Source organism: Lissotriton vulgaris, chromosome 7 (genome assembly GCF_964263255.1).
Source record: "Lissotriton vulgaris chromosome 7, aLisVul1.2, whole genome shotgun sequence".
NCBI lineage: Eukaryota > Metazoa > Chordata > Amphibia > Caudata > Salamandridae > Lissotriton > Lissotriton vulgaris.
Genome location: NC_141695.1, coordinates 1,434,412,040 through 1,434,433,214, shown reverse-complemented (window position 1 = coordinate 1,434,433,214; position 21,175 = coordinate 1,434,412,040). Strand labels below are relative to the sequence as shown.

At 43.5% G+C, this 21,175-nt stretch overlaps 1 protein-coding gene across 1 annotated transcript in view; it reads right to left on the bottom strand.

Annotated features, from left to right (window-relative positions):
• Positions 1-21,175, bottom strand: part of CTNNBL1 (catenin beta like 1) — a 507,405-nt gene that overhangs the window by 233,098 nt on the left and 253,132 nt on the right. The window contains exon 10 of the mRNA XM_086932233.1: positions 17,374-17,522. Within this exon, the coding sequence (XP_086788359.1) occupies positions 17,374-17,522 (149 nt within the window). The remainder of the gene's footprint in view (positions 1-17,373; positions 17,523-21,175) is intronic.

Here is a 21,175-nt window from a genome sequence, read left to right as displayed (position 1 = left end):
AGCTCGTCATGAGCGTCGAAGGTGTTAATGCACCCGTAATCATGCTTGCCCTGCTTGTTTTTATTTTTGATATTCAGCAACAAGCATTGGCTAAGTCTACAGGTTGGATAAACTTTCAACTGTAATGCCTTTTGAATTTGCCAATGCTTGCTTTTATGATGTGCCAGGCAGAACTCGTGTCATGTCGGCTGTGCGTGTAATATTTGGAATAATGTGTTGGGAAGACTGTAAAGTTATCAACAGCACCGGTAGCAGAACGTTCTGGCTTCTTGGCTGCAAATCATAAATCCAGGCAGTATTATTAACTCTGGCACATCTGTATAGTACTAGCTGCCTCTTGTATACTCGCGGGTTTGCATAGTCTGTTACGTTGTTTTAATAGGGGGCATGCTTTTTCGTGCTAATAATTTACTCTTTGTGCCGAAATTTGTGTTGTCTTCCTGAATGCCATCTCCGTAGGATGGTTTGTCTATTTTCGCCCCCATATTGGATTAGTGGCGATTGAAGGAAGTTGTACATTGCATTATCCGTTCATTTCAATCATGTGCACATCCCCCTTCACTTTTGGAACACCTTTGCGGAACCTCGACATGCTTAGAATAATTTTAATGGTAACTTCACTTCCCAGGTCTGCAATGTGTTTTTTTGGTTTTTGTTTCTAGTTTTCAAATTTGCTCAGCTACTAAATACTGCGTACATCTTTTTTGGATGGTAAAATAGCTCCTCCCCCTTGCTGTCAGTTCTTAGCTTTAAGTTAAACTCCCAAGTCGTACAGAAGGCTTGTGGGTTTCACTGGTGGTGGTGCCAATAGATCTCGCAGTAGGAAAGTTGGAGCTATTGGTTTTGTAAATGACAAAGCCCTTTAGGTTTTTAAAATGAAAACAAAAATAAAAGGCATTGTTATTTGCAATTGTAATAGCTCCAACTTTCCTACTGCGAGACCTATTGGCAACGCCAGTGCTTGTTCTCTTTATCTCCAGATTACACACTTTTTAAAACAGGAATGCAGTAGTAGGGAAAGCTCAGCTCCCATGCCCAAGTTGTTCAGTACTAGTTCTAATACAACTTTTTTATTACTATTTGGTGGCGTGGCCCATCCCATATCTTTGGTGTTCCAGTACTCACGGGGAAAAAGTAGACAGAAATCATACTCACTAGCTACACTAAACCCATTCATGCATTGTTCTTTATCTACCCAAAACTAATCATAAGGTTTCAAGCCAGGCAGGAGTCAGGGACTACTATGTCAGTATTCTAAGTATGGACTAGAAAAAATGGTTAGGGGTTCTGCCCACCTCACCCTCCCGTACCTGAGCAGGAGTCATCCACGGATGAAAAAAGTAGAAAAAAAATGGTACTGAAGGGATCAATCCACTTTTATTTCTCAAACAAGAAACAATTAATTTTCTTGTGAATAGTAAATTAAATCAAAGAAACATATCCATAAATTCATATATACATATATGGGCGGGCAGCCAGAGAGGCACAACAGAAAACATTATATATACACAACACATCACATGTACATTCTATACAAATTTACAACATATATAATACAACCAACACTTTTATGTACCCTAAGGAAAAGAATTATATATATAAGAAAAAATATATATATACATACACCAATTTACAGATGTATCTCCTCTTACAATCTAACGGAGTATACAAAAAAGGTAGTCCCAACAGACAGGCACCAGGGGGTTAACACATTTACCCAAACTATATTTGTGTAGGTGCATCAATGAATAAATCAAATCTTTGTTGTATTGAACTAAGGGACTCCGTTCTAAACCAAAGGTGTCGACGCAGTCGCGGTCGCGTTTCAGCCAGATGATGTAGGCTTCATCAGGACATGGGTACTCTCATTTGCAAGGCCCTGTCCAAATCTAGGGCAAATATACTCGATCAACCCACAGCCCACCCAGAGGGGTGGGGTAGGTGCCAACGTCTCGGCTCAAGTCTCGAGAAATCTTAATCTTTACAGTGTGTCCGCCCAACACAGTATATAGATTCCAAATCGTATGGTTCACAGGGGTGGCTCAAGTCACACGCTCTTCCTGAAGTCTCCAAATGTGCACTCGTACGAGGAACCGGTGTCCACTAGCAACGTCTTCCTCCGTATTCTAAGTATGAGCTAGCTTTTTATTTTTTTAAAGTATCACACAAGGCATTGTTAAACTTTTTCAAATATTTAGAGTAAGATTAAAACTTTGAAACTTATTATTGTCCTGAGAATTCAAACCTGTCCCTATGTACATTTCCTCTCGGGACAGGCACAGAACACCAACAAGTGTATGCATCACCAAAAGTACTGAATATGACATCTTGGTAAAGATGACCTGCACCAACAACCAGGAAACCGCTTAAGGCACTCTCCATGCTTAGGAGCACTAACGCACACTGGTCACACCCCATTTAATCATGAACCCATGGGCAACCTGGCAGTGGGAGTAGAAATCTTGGACCACCATCAGCACAGCCGTGCCTCAAGCCAAACTTGCACTCACCAGAAACTACGCAGAACCTTGGGTGAACCAACATAGGGTTAGAAGACCTGAACCAGAGGCCATATGGTCGCAATCATCGGGCCTTGCTGCATGCTCCCGCAAGGGAATCGTGCAGGCCCCCTACCCTGCTGCCGCGCGAGGCACGCGCTTGTGTTGGTTAATATTTCCGTCTGGGTTTGTGCTGAGCCATATGCAGTAATAGGACATCACACACAGTTGTACCCTTGCCCACCTGCCTCCGCCCGCATTGGCAGGCGATGTATCAGCCCTGATGTGTGCCAGAGCGGAACCTATGCCAGTTGGAACTGGTAGGCACAGTGTGAGGCATGGTGAAGGTTTTCTACACCTATTGGCTGTCTGCGTGGTGCCCATGTTACATCATGTACGAATATGCACACTTGTTTCTCTCTCTCTCTCTGCGAGCGTATAGTCTTGCTGCAGTGCCCGAGGTATATTCTAACTCTCCTCAAGCTATATATTTAGTTTCTAGACTTTAAGTGCCTGGCTCATCACTCGCTGATCTCTCGTCTAATGGCGTTGGGTGGCCCTGTTACCTTCTCTCAGAGACATCGAGAATACATTTAATTACCAAATTGTAGATGCAATATTTGTGAATTTCTACCCCCAGCACACACACATGCCCCAGCTTTCTCAACTAGGGATGTTTCTCAGATGGTGGACCGTTTAATAGCAAGCATTAGAAAAAGCCAGTACATCTGCACTTGTCAAGGATGCTTTAAGCATGACACACAAAGACCGCCATCTAAAAATGTAATTAATAATTTGAATATCAAAACATAACGGGTGCGTGTCATTTTAATATAACAGTATGTGTGCAGACAGGTTTACTCGGAACAGATATAGAAACCGTTTCTGTTCATATCACAGGAACTTTTGATTCATGTGCTGCAAAGAAAATATACTTTTGGGCTTGAATCCCTGTAACCTAAAGACGAAGTTTAGACACACAAAGATGACAAAAAAAGGATAATCAATCGAAAGTAAAAGCACTGGCAAAAAATATAATTAGCACACCAGCCCTGCGACTTACCACAGCAAATGTGACGGGGCTATGGGGAAAAATGCTGTGAAGACGAATGATGATCAGGTATCTAAGATGACGCCCCCTGCTGCACTGAATATCTGCCCCAGACTGAGCGCCATTTGCTGCTAAGCGGGTATTGCCACAAAACCGCCGCACAAGCTTTGATGTGGCCCTGCGTGTACACCACCCCCGCTGGGAGATCCAATGCTGCAAACTCATCTTTGGCAACTTTGGCAGCCCCGGCGGTGGAGGAGGGGTGCGCGGGCTCCGGTCGCCATTCGTGTCTCCTCTCCCCTGCCCTGCCCTGCGAAGAACTCCTGCATGTATTGCTGAGCCAGCACCAGTCTCACGAGCCACGAGCTGAGGAACGGGAACGGGAGCGGGCCCTCGGCAGGCCCCCAGAGGACCCTGAAGGAGCTGTAACATCGCTGGATGGGGTGTTAAAATTTGTGGCATTTCCCCGGTACCGGGGGGGGGTAGAGAGGCGTGCTTCCACTGTACTGTCTGTCGCTGAAGTCTGGGCGACTTTGGACAGTTGCGCTGATGCTGCCAGTTGCCTGTGAGGAGCGCTTCTTTCTGAGGCCATTTTTCACCCCCTCTGACTGACTGTGGCTGAACGTACAATGTCTGATACCCCCCTGCCTGAGTTCCAGATGGCTGACTCACTGAGACCCTTTGTGATGTTTTCGTTCCTCCCCTAGTCTTTAATCATTGATCTCCCCAGGACCTCAACCAGCTTTTCCCTGCCCCCGCCCACCCACCTAGTCCTTTTACCTGCTTACTTCCCTAGACAGCTGACCTAGCTACTTTTGTATGATGCCCGGTGGAGCTACCTCGAAAGCTATAGGGGAGATTGACTTTGGACTCCCTCCTTTGACTATCACCTAACCAGCCGGACTTCGGGCAAACGCTCCAGCGTCTCTCCTGATCTTATCTTTCCCCTCTTCCCTCCCCCAACCCTCTCCCCCCTCCGCTCCCACTCTTTCTAGCTGCGGTCCTCTGCCCTCATCTGCCCTTGCCCTTTGTCCCCACCCTGTTTTTTTGTGAACCTCTTCCGTCGCCACTTGAGACCCAACTATTTTGTCTGATGCCCGATGGAGCTACCTGGTTTAGCTATAGGGGCCGTGGATTCCCTCCTTGGCCATCACATACCCAGTCGGTCTTTAGACAGACTTCCTTTCGTCTCTACGGTTGTCTCCTCCCTTATCCTCACTTTCTCACCTCCCCTACCCCCACTACTTCTCGCTCTCCTTTCTCTCCTTCCTAATTTATTGCTGATTATTTGATGTAATGTGTAAGTATTGATCTTTTTCTGTTATACTGTTGAACCACATTGTTGAACTTCCTTTCGTCTCTCCTGTCGTCTCCTCCCTCACCCTCCCTCTACTTATGTCTCTCCCTCTCTCCTCTCTCAATGTACTGAGACTGAACTATTTTGTCTGATGCCCGATGGAGCTACCTGGTTTAGCTATAAGTGTGATGGGCCGTGGATTCCCTCCTTGGTCGTCACCTACCCAGTCGGTCCTTAGACAGACTTCCTTTCGTCTCTTCTCGTTGTCTCTTCCCTTTATCCTCCCTTTTTCACCGCCCCCTCCACTACTTTTCTCTCTCCTTTCTCTCCTCTCCTAATTATATTACCTATTTTTTGATGTATTGTGTAATTGTTTAACTTTTTCTGTTACATTGTTGATTCTCATGTAAAGCACTCTGATACCTTCGGGTCTAGCCAGCGCTATATAAAACTCTTTAAATAAATAAAGAAATAATATATGGCATTATTTCAGCTTACACCGGATTGTATTTATAATAATTAGAGGGTCATGGTGGGCGGGTTCCAGTGGCTTGGTGCCCCATCTGTCCAAGGGAAATCCAGACACAAAGAGCATCACTCCAGGGTGAAAAAGGTTTATATGGCCACTCTTTGTCCCCTGCTGAGGACCACATATGTTCAGATAGCACTGCCAAAGAAGGCCTGGAAGAGAACTATGGCGAAAACTAAGGGCAGTGGGGCTGGAGAGGAACTGGCTGCGCAGACATTCTGGCCTACTATGTTCATGTTAGAACAACTAATAGCTCCTCTCTGTTATTTGCGCTTTGCTCCTTTCAAGGCCAAATTTTGTCATGGAAGGGCATTATGCACAAGACGTGTGCTCAAAAAGTTTCATAGTTTATAACTCTTGTTTACCAATCTTGGCTTGTTACGTATATGATGCATGAATCTCTTTACTATGATGCACCGACCACAAAGAAACTTTTTCAAAATGGCTTAGACCTGTGTTTTGAAGCATGTTTGTCAAATATATGGACTTAATATCCACACGGTTTAGCAACAGTTCTGAAAGGGGAGCTAATGAACCAATCTAATACTTCAAAGTTTATCACGGAGCACAAGAGGACTATCAGGGACCTACGGTTAAATTAACTCTACACTATAAAAAAAGTATGTAGTATTTTACATATTAAACATATTTGTAAGTTCGTTTCTTAATAGTTAAGTTCATCCTGATTGCTGGCACCTTCCTTTTACTCTTCTCACTGTTTACAGTTTTCAAGCGGTCCCCCAAGCGGCTGTGGAGGCGGAGGTAACATCTCCATTGGCTCAGCTCCTGCCACTCTCAAACTCTAGCAATGGCAGTGGACTAGGCAAACTAATCTTCAAAACGGTTTTCGCTGACATGACAAGAGCAGTTTTGGTAATAACCGAGTGCCGGCTCGTCCACTATACCATTGCAGCAAGATGGACCCGGCATTGTTTTTTAACTTTTCCATTGCCAAACCCTCAAAGCGGAGGATTGTCTTTGGAAAATGAAAAATCGTTGTCAATAGTGCTAGGAGATAAAATACAGCGCAAAGGGAACATTGCTGTATTTTTTCCTGCCCTGTACATTTGCTGTGTTTGGCGTTCCAGACAGGAAGTACCAAGACAGACATACCACTCCACTTCTAGTATCCACATAGTCTGAGATACGCAGCCTCACATTTTCATGAATTTACCAATGTTGTAAATATTTTTTTGTGTGTGCTCTATGTGGTTTCTGAAGACGTCACTGAATGGTGGCAACAAATGGTATACAAAGAGGAAAATAAATATTTCTTTCATGAACAAAAGAAAAAACAACAAGCAATGGCATAGCCAATAGGTCTCGCCTTTGGGACCTTATAAATGCTTAGCCATGCAAAAGTTGATGTTGTTGCACCAAGGATGTTGTGCTGCATAACTAAATACTGATAAGGTCACAAAAGCGAGACCTATTGGCATTGCCAATGCTTGTTGTTCTTTAGGTATGTAGAGCCTGTGCTGCTACAAACTAATGTTATAGATTTTTGTCATTGGGCGTTAAAATCAAGACATCAGCCCTGGTTTCATAGTTTTAATTTAACAAATGTACCTCTTTTTACTGTGTACGTTTATGGTTTTCAATATGTAAACCTAATACAGAAAGAAAATGAAATGATCCATTATGGCTTCATATTCCCTGCTACTGATATTGGCAGATAATCTGGAGTAATAACGTGCTCAATATAAAACTTACACATCCTCTGAGACAATACCAATTCCTAATTTTCCAATTTTATCCACTACCGTTAAAATTTCTTCTGCTATTTGATCTGACTCAAAGTCAACATGTGCATTATTGAATTGTTCAGGACAATTATCTTCTTTCACAAAGGAGGCTAGTATAATAATTCAGTATTGTGTGGATTGAAAACTGAATGCAAAATGTGTAATTTTTTTGCTCTAATCATTTAGCCATACCTCCTCCTTTTGAGAAATGTCCTCAAAATATAGGACCGTTGATTGATTAATGATGAGGGTCATCTTATTCACTTTAGGAACCTCTGTCCTCCTCTTAGTAGAACCAAGGCTAGACTTGCATATCACTTGTCCTTCATTGAAAACCTGGTTAGTAGTGTATAACGTTTCAATATTAAAGTTGTTTTTAACCATATTATTTATTCCTCATCTATGATTTCAAGGTTCACCGAACGGGATTTGTCTTTTGTCGATGTATAAATAACTGTAAACCATGGAATTAGGATTGTTTTTTTGGGTCATCCTCAGAATTTAACGATATACATTAATATCCGGCTCAAATTAAAATATTCTAGGACCTTTTCCTGTTTTATTTTATTTTTATTTTGCAATGGCATCATATTTATAGCGAAAACCTTTTTATTAGAAAAAGTGAAAACATCTTTAAAGTAAGAATGTAAAAAATATTTTGGGCTTCTTTATATGCTCGTCCTTTAGTGTATTATTTAATGTGGGATCGATAACACCTATATAGCCGGTTCTGTTCTATTTTAATTTGGTAATTCACATTAACCTTGATCTTGGGCTCACTAACTGTCAAAAGTTTTTTTTATTAGATGGCAATTTGTTTGCTGGACATTTTGTTTCAATTTATGCTGGATCTCAGCAATCAGTTCATTTTTTCTAAAATGTGCGTCTCTCCAGCAACAATCCAGTTAAAGTACTTCTTTTGGGGCAACAGAAGGTCCACCTTTGTTGTTAAGTGATCCATACATTCATAAATAATGTCTATAACACAGTTCCTATTGAATAACGAGGCTCAGTTGAGCATCAGAATCTATAGTAATGGTCCTCAGATCATCTGGGGGATAAGGCTCTGCAGCATTCATCTATCAATTGTTAAGGATAACTTGTCATTCATCTCCACTACCCACTAGCTTCACTTTCACACTGAGGGAATAAAAAATGCTCTATGCTGCAAGTATCGAGGACATGATTTACAGCACCCTGAGACCAATTAATTTGCAAATTAAAAAAAATTATGCATGCACCTTTGAAAACAAACACTGGCAAAGCAAATAAGTCTGACCGTTTTCGAGCAGTTGCATAGTTAACTTATGTTTATCTGTTACTGAAAGCTTATGTCACTAAAGAAGGAGGAGGAAAAAAATATGGCAGCCACATGCTTGCAAACCAAGTTTTAATAAAAAAATATATTGCATATAGATTTGAGGTAACAATAATGGAGCTTCCAAACAAACATCTACTTATAACAGGCATAGACACCCTTTTAAGTGTTAGTAAGTATCACAGAAAAGTATGATTTTATTGCCATAAAAAAGGAAGGTACTATTAGCTTTAAATACTGTAACCTGAAAAATAGCTTGATAAAAAAATGAAGCATAAAGAATTGTAATTGAAAAGCATATCCAAATAAAGTATTGGCTCAGCAGCCATGGCACTCAAGTGCACTTCTTCATGAGGGCTGAGCACACACCATCAGGCAAAAGGCAGTCACTTACAGTGAAAGAGAGCCAATGGTTGAATGGGGTGATCCACTGTCCCATGCCACAGGTCATCGCCAGTGTATACAAAAAGTGAATAACAAGTTGCACACCAAGGGATGCAGAGGGCTGAGATTAAGCACCTATTTGTAGAAACGTATATTCCTCTTTTTATTACTAAATGATTTTGATTACTTTAAACATGCAAGATAGGTAAGGTTGTCAGGAGGTAAAGTCTAAAAGAAATAACTCAGCCTTGACTGTTGTCAATCCCAGCCAGCCATGCTTCACCTCATACTCACGGGTTAAACATGGCCACTAATTTTACGCTACTCTCCTCACCACTCAGCCCAAAATGCCTGGCAAGAGCACCCCAACTAGATTTGCGAATAAGTACAAGTGCCTTACAGCTTCACAACTACAATCCAGTAAGTAGCCATTCCAAATCACACAGCTCCTGACAACAGACCCAAAGGATGAGCCGATGAGCAGCCATAAGCAAATCCACATAAGAAAGCTTGAAAAAAAGCAGAACACGTGGATATGCGAAACAGACTGAGATGGAGCAGGAGGAGATTCAGGCAGACTGAGTGGGAACCAAACAAACTGTGGCTCCTGACATCAATATGTATAGACCAAGATGTTCAGTCCGGTTTCCTCTACATCCTTTTAGGACCAGATCCAATGTACGTCAGACTTTGACCACTGCAAGCTTACTTCCTAGGCTTCCCACTCCTATGTCAGGCCTGCATGATTAACAGTCTGGCTGGTCATAGCCAAGCTTATACTCTGCACAAGATAGTGGGGCTAGGCAATTAAAACCAGCCTTGGATAGCAGCAACGGCCAGGAGTAAGAGGACAAGACAGAATCTGTTGAAGCACATCACTGATGACTGCTCTAATTCCCCTCACATCCAAACAAACAAATTACTTACCATTGGAAACCGTCATTTTGATAGACAATTGAACCACAGATCCTCAGCAGTAGCATGTCCACCAGGCTGGATCTGAACATTTTCACAGCTGTGCTCCTGTGCACTGCTGGGTGGTGCTGTGCAACTCTTGTCTCATTCCGCCCTTGATGGAACGGAACCACATATAGGCATCACCCCCTGTGTGCTGAGGTCAGTTTCTTGCTCGATTCTTTCCATGCCCTCAGACGGGCAGCACAAATCAACTGAAGCTACCAATGTGCAGCTCTCTAATTTGGGGCCTTCTCAAATTATAAAAAGAGGCCAATCCACAGAAAGGTGAGGTGGGGTGGCAGCAAAGAATTAGCAGTTATTGGAGTCTCCACCTGAAAGAGCGATACAGAAGGTAAATAACACTTCTAACTGTAGATTCCTCACCTGTAGAATAGATACCAAAGCAGTATGCCCCTCCAAGGTAGAGGGTCTGTGGAGAGAACTCAATCCAAAAGTTCCTGCAGGACCGAACAGGCAAAATGCCTTTGCCATCAGATCTGGCTCTCAAGGTAATAGTGCTTGTGGAGCATGTGCACCAATGCGTCTATTTAGTGGGTTGGCATATGTCAAGAACATACACTCTGTGTGCCACCGCAGTGGTAGCAGCCCCTCCAGAGGTTTTATCATGGCCAAAGCGTTGCAGAGCCTATTGCAGAGGACTATTCACCGTGACAAAGTCTATTTCTGCACTACATTACCTTTATTTGCCTTAAGATCCCTTCAAAAAGCTGACCATCCACCGGATAGTCTTTGGCGTGCATGACATAAAAGTTTAAGCCTATTTTGGGGTTCAGTCAATGGAGCTCTCTGCTTTAGAGAAGTGAGACTGGAAGGTGATGTATTGCCCAACATGAAAAGGAGTCACAACTTTATTGCAAGAAGGCTATCCTGGTCTTCAACACGTTTGTCCAGAAAAAAGGTGGCATTGGGTGGCTCCACTGAGAGCACCTGGGGTTCACTCATGTGACAAGTTGAAGTGATAGCAGTTGGAAAGATAGCTTTGAGAGTTAGAAAATGCAGTGAGCCGCTGTGCAATGGCTTGAAGGGGGGGTCCATGAAGTACGCAAGTTCAAATTAAGATCCCACCGTAGTATCAAACTGTTTAGGAGGGAATATGTGTTAAACCTTTAATAAACACATCATAGCAGGTGACTTAAAAAAGGATGGTTGGTTTGGCAAATATAAAGAGACAGAAAGGGCCAAAAATGTGCTATCAATAGATCTCACTGCAAAACCTTACTAGACCACAGACAAAAGAAGCAATAGAACATGCATCAGGCTAGTATTAAAAGGGTTTATACTGCTAATTTTACACAACGGGTGAGTAACAACAAATTGAGAGAGAGGGATTTGTAAAGGACACTCTTGGTCCCCCTGGTCAATCTTTTCAAACAACAAAAGAGTGTTGTGAAAAACAAATGTATGAGCACAGAAAGCAGAGAAGGAAAAATCAACCTGAATGAGTCAGATTGGAAATCATTAGGGATTTCATAGGAAGCCCTCACTCACCACCCTGGGTGGTGACATGCTTCATCATCCGGCCCACCAGGAGAAGCCGAATGCCTCCCTGGTGTGCTACAATGCCAGGTTACTGCGGAGCTGGTTATTCGTGGCAATTGTGTCAAAGGAATGTGAATTAAAAATGTCAAAGGCTGTACCATACAAAAATGTTATTCAATGGTCAGCCTGACATAAGTAAAAATGTATGTGTGGGAAATCTACCAAATAATGGTTTGGATATTTCCACTTAGGGTGGGGTCGACATTTTTCTGCCCATCTATGTGTAATTTTACTGGGCTTTCATCGGGACCTTAAGTAGTGTACCTCGGCGGTATGGGCGCGCTAAGGCCCACCCTTACCAGAGGACGTGAAAGTTAAAATCAGGTGTGAAAATTAAAGGGTGCAAAAAACAAACCATCAAGTTGTGGGTTTTCCCTCAATTGAGAGGAACCTGTATAGCCTATATGCGTCTTCTAGTGAGAGCGCTCCAACATCCAGAAGCTTTGACACTGCATAAGAGAATGATGAAGAGCCAGCACAAGTTCTCCTCAGTTTCAGAAGAGGCTTTGACCTGCTACACCTACTGTCTCTACCATTCCAGACCCTTCTTTACAATTTCATACCTTGTTAAAAACCACACCCAAAGCTTCCACTATATACAGATATTTACAAGGCAATGACACTGTTAGGACAAAATCCAAAGTAGAAGAGACATGGGAACAAGATTTTATGCTATTTTGGCCTGTGTCTTTATGGAACACCTTGTGGACTAAGATTCGTAAATCATCCAGAGCAGCTAATATAACGCAAACGCTGTGTTTTGTTTATAATGCACTTTTATTAACACTGCATGCTTTAAGCAAAAAATGTATGACTGCATCAGATGCTTGTTGGACATGTTTATCTCCCTATGCTGATTTATTCCATAGGTTACTTGTCCTATTGTGTATAATTTCTGGAAACAAGTATGGTCCCAAATCAACTTGATTTTTGTAACTAAACTTTCGTTCTCCTTTACTCATGTTTTCTTAGGAAGTCTCTCATCTTGCTGGGAGAATGTTACACTTAATGTTAAAATTATTGATTTGCTTTTAGCAGTCGCATTTCAGCAAATTACCACTAATTGGAAGGACTTTACAAAAATCTCTTACAAGGCACGGTGTTAAGCTGTTTGCCATAATCACAGGTTGGACACTTCCTTTGTATACCCTATGCATATGGCAATGAAACAACTAGATTTGTGGTCTCCTGTTACAATTTACCTTGATGCAAGTGCCAGACGATCTTTTCAGTTACAGCCAACTCAACAAGAAGTTTAAAAAACCCCTTGAACACCCAAATGTTCCTAAAATATTTATTTCAATGCTTTATATGAATAATTGTTACTGTTTTATTCTTTCTATTTTTATCCTTGAGCCCGATTCATAAAACTTTATTGCTGCAATTCCTTTTGTAATGAAATGCATTTAATATCATGTACCATGTATTGACACCCTTGTCTCTACCAATAAAAACATTTTCTGAAAAAAGAAGAGGCTCTGTACCACCTTGGGGTACCACAGCTATTCGTGATCCACAGGCATCACTGGCTGAGCTTGTCCGCCCTGGAATTTAATGATCTGGCCATGTGGTACATGCTCAGGGAGATGCCAACTCCAGAGGTGGCGTACATCTTGGAACAGGACCCAAGTCTCCACTCCGCCCAGCTTCTTGCAGTGCCATATGGCATGTGTCCATGAGAACATGCACATATAATTTCTTGTTGGAGAGCATGAAGGTCTTCAACGCCAAGCAGATGGCCCGCAACTCCAAGAGATTTATTTGGACATGAGTTTCCCCTAGAGAATAGAGCCCTCTGTTCTCCACCTCTCCTAAATGGCCACCTAACCAGGCAGTGGTGCATCCATACCACCATAAGCTCTAGGTGGAGAAGAGAGAGGGGTCTGCCATTGGTCAGGTTGCAGCCCCAACTGCAGATCTTGTGCAGTTTCCTCTGAAACTGAATGACGTCCACCAGATTTCCTTGGTTACTGGCATACTGAGACTTCAGATTACACTGTAGAGCCCGCATACGCCAATTAGCATTGTCAACCAGCAGGATGCAGGAGCCTAACATACCAAGAAGCCTCAGACCTGCTCTCACCGAGATCCAAGTCTTGAACTGCCATCCCAGGAGAAAATATCAGATCCTGCCTCCCACATGGAGTATGTGCGATGATGAGAGCAAACTAAATTGGGTTGGAGGTTGATGTTGCATGGGAGATGGGCTTGGTAGATTGGTGTCCCAGGTGACCTACACATTGCCTGCCTGATCCCTGGCCACAAAAGGATGAGGTGACTAGAGGGGAGTGTGGCTGTTTGAGGTGACTTGAGTGGGGCGTCTGGCACTTTCTCTACGCCAAACCGCTGAAGAGGACTCATACAGAATTAAAATGATGAGTGATCGGTCTGGCCGGGGAAAAAAGCAGAGGCCTGGCTTTCTTTAAAGCACTCCAGGGTAAAATCAGCTTTTTCACCAAACGGGTGGGATCCATCAAAATGCATGTTCTTGAGGGATGCCTGCATGTCTCCATAGAAGACTGTGGATCTCATCTACAGATGACCAATACTCTCCCCAAAAAATGACTAATGTTCAGTTCCAGCATAAATCAATATCAGCTGATCCATACCATTTTGAATGGTTTGTGCCAAAGAGGCTTTACATTCTCCCTGGACCACGAGCAAGATTTCATAGACAATGTCCCAGTGGGTCTACATATAACAGTCCAGTAGGCAACTGTCAATAACTGACCTCAAGTCAAGAACTAGCATTTCCTAAACTTCTCAATCGTTTTTGATACCTTGTCAGGGGCAGTTGTGGGCAATAAATTGAGATTTACTTAGGACGGACTGCCACATTCTCAGGAGTAAGATGCTGCGTAAGGAAATCAGGCACTGAACTGACACCTGGCCACCTGCCTGTTCAATGTGGGAAAGAAGAAGGTTGAGACCAAGCGCCCATAGGTGAGTCACTTAGGTCTTGATTGAATGTCAGTAAAGGCTTCGACCAAGTCCTACGAGGCTGGAAGACTTCAGTAAGCACATTTGCTTTAACCTCAAAAGAGGAGAGTTGTAAATTCAGGACCTCAGCAGCACATATATTGACTACCGCAAAGGAAGCATTCTATTCGGCCGTGGGAGGCACAAGGCAGGAATTGAACCCTGTATCAAGGGAAGTAAAAAGCCCTCTGGCCTCTTATAAAACCATATACAAACTGTCATCATACTGTAGGGTAAAGGCCGGAACTGCAGTCTGCACTGGAGTTGGTGCAAAACGACGAGGAGGGGTCGAGGTTCACAGACGGCACATACCTATGGAGGTAACCCGACTGGAGGCCACTGTGGATTCTTGCAATACAAATATGTACCCCAGGAAGCCGGAAGAGTGGCAAAACTACGCAGCGTGGCCTCCCTTAAGGCCACCACCTGCTGCGTCATCACCAATAACCCCAGGAACTCAGGGCACACTGGGATCAACTGTGCGATCCTCTCCTCAATCGCAGATCACGATCAAATGGCACTTTGCTGTCCGCACAAGTTCTCTTTGGCTAGAGAGTGGCAGGATGGAGTAGAGTCCTACTTAATTTTCTCTTATTTTCACTTCAATTAGGATTTTGACTTACCAGTTGCCCTTGACTCTGAAAAGGACCTGTTGTGTGTTGGGCTTCAAGAGCGGGAACGTGTCTGCACCTTCGACTTAGAGCGGGAGTAGGAGCAGTACCGGTATAGGTTTAATGTTCAGCAATGTACAGCTACGCTTAATGGCCCAGTTATCATCTTCGGGGGCATGAGTGAGTAATCCTCACACAACTTGAAATCGAACTCCAAGCCCAAACTCCAGAGGCATATCTCATGCAGGTTCATCACCAACAGTTGTTTATGGTACTCATGGCATGTTTTGAACCCTTTAGTCTTGGGTGGGGGCAGCGTTCCTTTGAACATTGGAATAGTTTGAAAAACATGTCAAACCAACGAACAAACTTTGGCGAATTTAAAGGAAGGCTGCATGGTAATGTGAAGACTTACAACTAAATAGCATAGGAATAGAAATGTATTTGTGTGCAAACAAAGTACTGTAGAGTAATATTGGTGTAAATTAAATGACAGTTGCACTGTCAAGCCAGAACTAAAAATCCATGTAGGTTCATGACTAACCTCCACCCATTTGTGCTGCTGCCAGAGAAAAACAAATTATCTAGTTATCTATGCACTTTTATTGCATTCCAATGTTGTGTGCCCCTGAAAGTTCAAGCTCCGGCAGCGGGATTAATAAACAAAATGATCCCAGTTGCGTGGAGGCAATACACTTTTTTGTGGTAGCACACAACTTCTGCCCAGTCTAAATATGTACTCCTGGCTTCCAACATGTGGATTCAGTTAAAGTCCCTCTCTAGTGATGCTCACATAATTGTCTGGCGACAGCTAAGCTGTGATGTCAGACCATAAAAAGGATCCTGCTGTGGAGGGCATGGAAAGAAAGGAACTGATGCGGTGAGATGTTTATATGCGGCACTGCTCCATCACTTCAGGGTCGGAACACGACTAAAGCAGAGCCACACAGTGCCACCTAGTTGCGCACGGGGTCACTGTGAAAACATCCAGATCCACTCTGCTGCCTGGAGGATATTTAACAGTTGAGGAACCTGTGGTTAAGTATGCATCAGAAATTCAGAGTACAATCTGTAAATCAAACTAAAGCTTCTAGTCTGAGAAATCTTGGAGGAATTCTGTGGGTGCTGGAGCATTTCTAAAGAGCTGCCACCTTATCAAACAATCTAGCATTTAGTGTCCATCTAGCATCTCATCCCCTATGTTTAGGAGACAATTTAACTCTGTCTGATGCCCTAAACGCTGGTACCTGCCAACATTCTTAGCCTTAGGTCAGGAACAATAACACACTAAACCAAGTAAGCAGAGAACTTATAAATTAATTACAAGGAACTCCAACTTTTCAGCACCTGCCTACAATTTATGCAATACAAGTTGATCAAATGTTGCATTATATGAGAAATAAAAAGTATTACATAAATATGTATTTGTCTGTAAATCAAATTTGATAAGAAGCAGATGCTGCACTTGCCACCAGAACACACCGGTGGCCATCTACAGCTCGCCATCTTATATGGTGTCATGTACTCTTAGTAGATAAAACCAAAAGCTTTATATGGCTGTGAGTGGAAATCCTGGGGGCTCAAATGAGCATTATTCGAAAGACACCTCGTATGAAGTACATCTTCCTCTCACTTTGCAAATTAAGTAGACAAAAGTGGTCTGTGCTGCTCCGTTAAAGACGCTCTCTCTCTAAGCACAAGAAAAGTAATCCCAAATTTCCCAAAATGTTGCAATGGTAAGGGGCAAGCAAAACTTGTTGTAGCATGCCACAAAATTCCCTCCAGATCCATGTGTGCAGTGGCATGTGTAAGAGTACCATGTTTCCCTTTCAGATCAGGATGTCCCCAGAATTTATCAGAGACATCGGTCTTTGAATTTGTCTACAAATAACCACCAGCTAGGATAGAGATAGCTCCCAAGGGCACAACGTATGCTACAGCCATCAGAGGGACAGAGCAGTGGTCAAAGGCATTTGGACCTTTCGTCCAAGGCACAAGTTTGGTGAAGCCATTCCTTACATTCCACACACTTTGCATACTTCAAACCATATGTAAGAACTACCACCTTGTATACTTTTGAACCTCAAGACTAAAAGATGTTTTATGCTCCCTCATCCCAGATTCATCTGCCTGAGAACGCAATCCAGCCTTCATTTTGAAATGTTGAGAGAATAAATAAATACAGCGCACAAATAGGTACATCCCATGCTTCGAAAATAAAACAAATGTATGTCATTATCACAGTCACACAGATAGTTGCAGCCCTTTCAATTAAGTTATACTGGATCAAAAAATCTATCAACCACGAACACCGGTACAGAAAGTAAATGTAACAGGTGCCATGTAATATAGCCTTTTCTTGGCAGATCTCTCACTTCTGAGGTCCATCACTTGCAGTCATCCATATCAGAGACTTTAGTCTTTCCCAACTAGACATCACGTACCTGAGCATCAGGTTCATCAATTGAAGCCCTTCCCCTTTCAGAAAGCGCTCCCGGTTGGAGCTCAACATCAGGCAGGAGCAGAGGGCATCAAACAGGTTCTCCATCATCTCTTGCTCTTCCGCTGTGCTGGGGTTGTGCCTTTTAAATACCTGCAGACCGCAAGAGTAGACGGAAAGGTTACTGAAGAAATTTCACGAATCAGTAACTTAGCACGGATTTACCATTCTGTAAGAAATAAATAACCCACTACCACCATATAGATTTAGAGTTTGCTTTGACTTACAGAAGAACATTTCTACGTGGTAAGGAACCTCTGGATCTGAAACAAGGTCAGTGCTTTCTAGAGGCACCCTTTGCAATTCAATTTAGCATCAGACTTCATCAGGTCAAATTAATACTGGAAGCATACAAATACATTGAACATGAAAAGTTCAGTCCACTGTCTCTAAAAATATTGCATGCTATAAATAACTACAGAATGCGCTTTCGTAAAAAGAAAGTACTGCAGGTACCAGATCATCCTTTTCTTAATAGCCTGGGGAACAGAACGGCCACCAGCTCGATTCCCCATTTGTTACATCTGCAAATTTCTGCACGCTCAACTTCTGACTTTGCAGATAATGCATAACTCGGGCGCTGAGAAGCCATGCCACACAAAATGCTTATATTTGCTACCAGAAATCCATGCAGTCAGGGAAGCCCCTCCCTCTGTTTCTTAAGACAAGAAGATGCACCTTCACATGCCAACAAATAAACTAGTCAAAAGAGTCAAATGAAAAAAGAACAAGCATTTACAATGCAATGGTTTTGCCTTTGTTAAAGTTAGAGCTATTGGCATTGCTCTTGACATTATTTTTATTTATGTTTTTTTTAACATAAATAAATGGCATTGTCATTTACAATGCCACTAGCTTTATCTCGCAAATGACACACACAAACACCCACAGAGAGCCCCCCCCAAACGCACACAGAGCCCCCCCACACACCCACCCACCCACACAGAGCCCCCCACACACACAGCCAAACATTGCATTATATTACACCATCTTTTCCCTTTTGATCCGAAATAAAACTAAAACAAGAAACTAAAACGAAACGTGTGAATGCTCAGGAAAGCACTAAATCCTCAAACTGCTTTGACATTCTTCTGGCACGTGAACCCACCGAGCTCATACGTGGACGCCCACAGGAGAAACTCACTTACACAAGAGCTTCCCTGAGTGGAATTCAAACAAGTATTTCTTTCACCTGAGGTTTAAACAGAGGGTTGTAGCCAGTGTGCCCAATCAGCACTCATGACTCAATCTCTCCTTTTAGACATAATCTCAACCTGTTCTGAAGTTAACTTAACCAATTGTCGCTTGTTCCAGTAATCCTCAGATCCCAACGGCTTACTGGCTTCAGTCACAGGAAACAAATTAACTGCACACAAAGCGCACGTGGAGAACATTTCAAAGCAAACACTGCACTATGCCAACATGACAAGCATAGATTCAAAGATAAATATAGCGCTCTACAATAATACCATGAGGGCATGCAAAGACCGCCCACGCTGCATTCATAGCTCATGCTGTGGACATACCAAAAGGAGCATCATAGAAATCTTAAAGAAACATCGCATTATATTAAAAATCATATAAAGCCTGGTCAATGATGTCATTGTTGCATCAGTATCTCCCCCTTCTGTGATCACTGCCCGTGTTACACTGGGACAACTCACTCTCTACTACGCCTGTGTCCGTCTTCTCCTTCCTAAGTTAATATTATATACTAGCCACTGGTATCCGTACTGCATACCAACATACTTTGACTGTTCACTGTTGCACCATTGTCTTCACCTTCCAGGACATCAATATATATACAGAAACCGACATATAGTGACTAGTCATGAGTGATTATATTTCTTTTCTCCTCTGTAAGTACCCTAGTTCTACTGCCCGCAGTACTTCAGCTACAGATACAGTCTGACCACTAGATGTTATTGTTGCACTATTCGCTGGCTCTCGTTCGTCAAATTGCTCTACTTCTCCGTAAGCCAATACTCCATATTATAATGCTCTTCCACAGATGTATTCACTTCCTCTGAAACTCGCAGGTCCTCATCCGCTGAACTCTGTCTCATTACGTTATAGTTACCATAACCTGCCATTCAAACGTCTGCTGTCGCGTGCACCTAGAAATCATCCTAAGTCATTCCGATCCTTACGACTCGTGGAGGGGGGGAGGGGGGGTTGGGGGGACGGTACTCACGCGGGGGGGGGGGCTCGCGTGGGGGGGGACGGGACTCGGGTGGGGTGACGGGACTTGGGGGTGCGGGGGGGACTTGGGGGTGCGGGCGGGGGGGGGGGTCTGGGGGACTCGCGCAGGGGGTTAAAAAGTACATTTTTTAATAATAAGAAAACTTACCTGACTGCCCGTGTCCGCGTCAGAGCAGAGGAAGCAGCTCTAGTGTGGGTGGAAAGCGGCAGGAGCCGATAGCCTCTGAATCAGCACAGCGTGCCAAGTGGTGGAACAGAGCCTGCGGCCTAGCCAGTAGGAAGCTGGGTTGCATCAGCCAGTAGAGTTTGAAGAGTTGGAGGGTGGAGTGGCTAGGGGCGGAGCGCAGAGGAAAGGACCCATAGCAAGGGGGGGACACGGCAGATTGGGGGGCATGAATATGCTTGCGCACTGGGTGGAGGCTTACAGGGAGGGAAGGTTGGACAGGGTGGACGCCTACATAGGAAGTGGTGGATCACACCGATGGGTGCAAGCACATAAAAAAAAGCATTTACAATGCAACGGAGGGGGGGCGGAAAGGCACGGAGAGCGGGAGGGGGTCGGGAACGGCCACACACTGACAGCGGGAGGGGGGGCGGGAACAGACACACATGGACATAAAGCAACAAACAAAAAAACAAAGCACTCACCTGGACATCTTCCGGCAGATCTCTTGCTTCCTGCTCTCCACTCCTCCTCCCGATGACGCGGCACCGGCTTTAGAGGTCAGCAAAAGCGCTCCACGCCATGTAAGTGAGGCACTTTCTCCTTCAGGCGTGTGCCGGCAATGCCGGACCAGATTTGGGGGCGTTCCCGAGAACAGGCTTTCGGCTGACGTAGCCAAAAGCCAAAAAATCTCGGGAACGCCCCCAAATCTGGTCCGGCATTGACGGACAGATGTGTCTTCCAATGGCTAGCCTCCATTTATGGAGCTAGCCAATGGAAAGCACGGGCGGATTCCCAGCTCCATACTATACTCATTAGGTTTTTCCTAGTACATGCGTACTTCGTACGCATTGGCTAGGCAAAACCTAAAAAGGGGCTACAATTCATGAATAATTTCGGATTTATTTTCTTTGGCACCATGGATTTATTTCTCTGGGTCATAGCAGGACCATTTCGAAGCCAGTGTTTACAGAAAAAAATAGATAATAGTTAGCAGAACTCAAAAAACTGTAAAAATTGAAACGCGTATTAAAAGCACGTTCTGACCAGTATAAATAATTATGTACTGAACAGTCCAACTCAGTGAAAACCATAGCGTACAATGGATTAACATGAACTTGAAAGAGACAAAAGGGATCTGCCCAACATCACTCAGGTTATTGGCAGGCGTTCAGATGCCTGCACTGACATTCCAACCCCTGCAACATAAGAACACAACCCCTTTGTGGGCATCAGAGTGCTGAAGCGATGAGAGCAACAACTAATGTCTTGCTTCGATTAAAGGATGCAGACTGTGATATTTCTACATGGTAAGGCACCTCTGGATCGGAAACGGGGACAGTGCTTTCCAGAGGCACGATTTATAATCCAATTTAGCAGC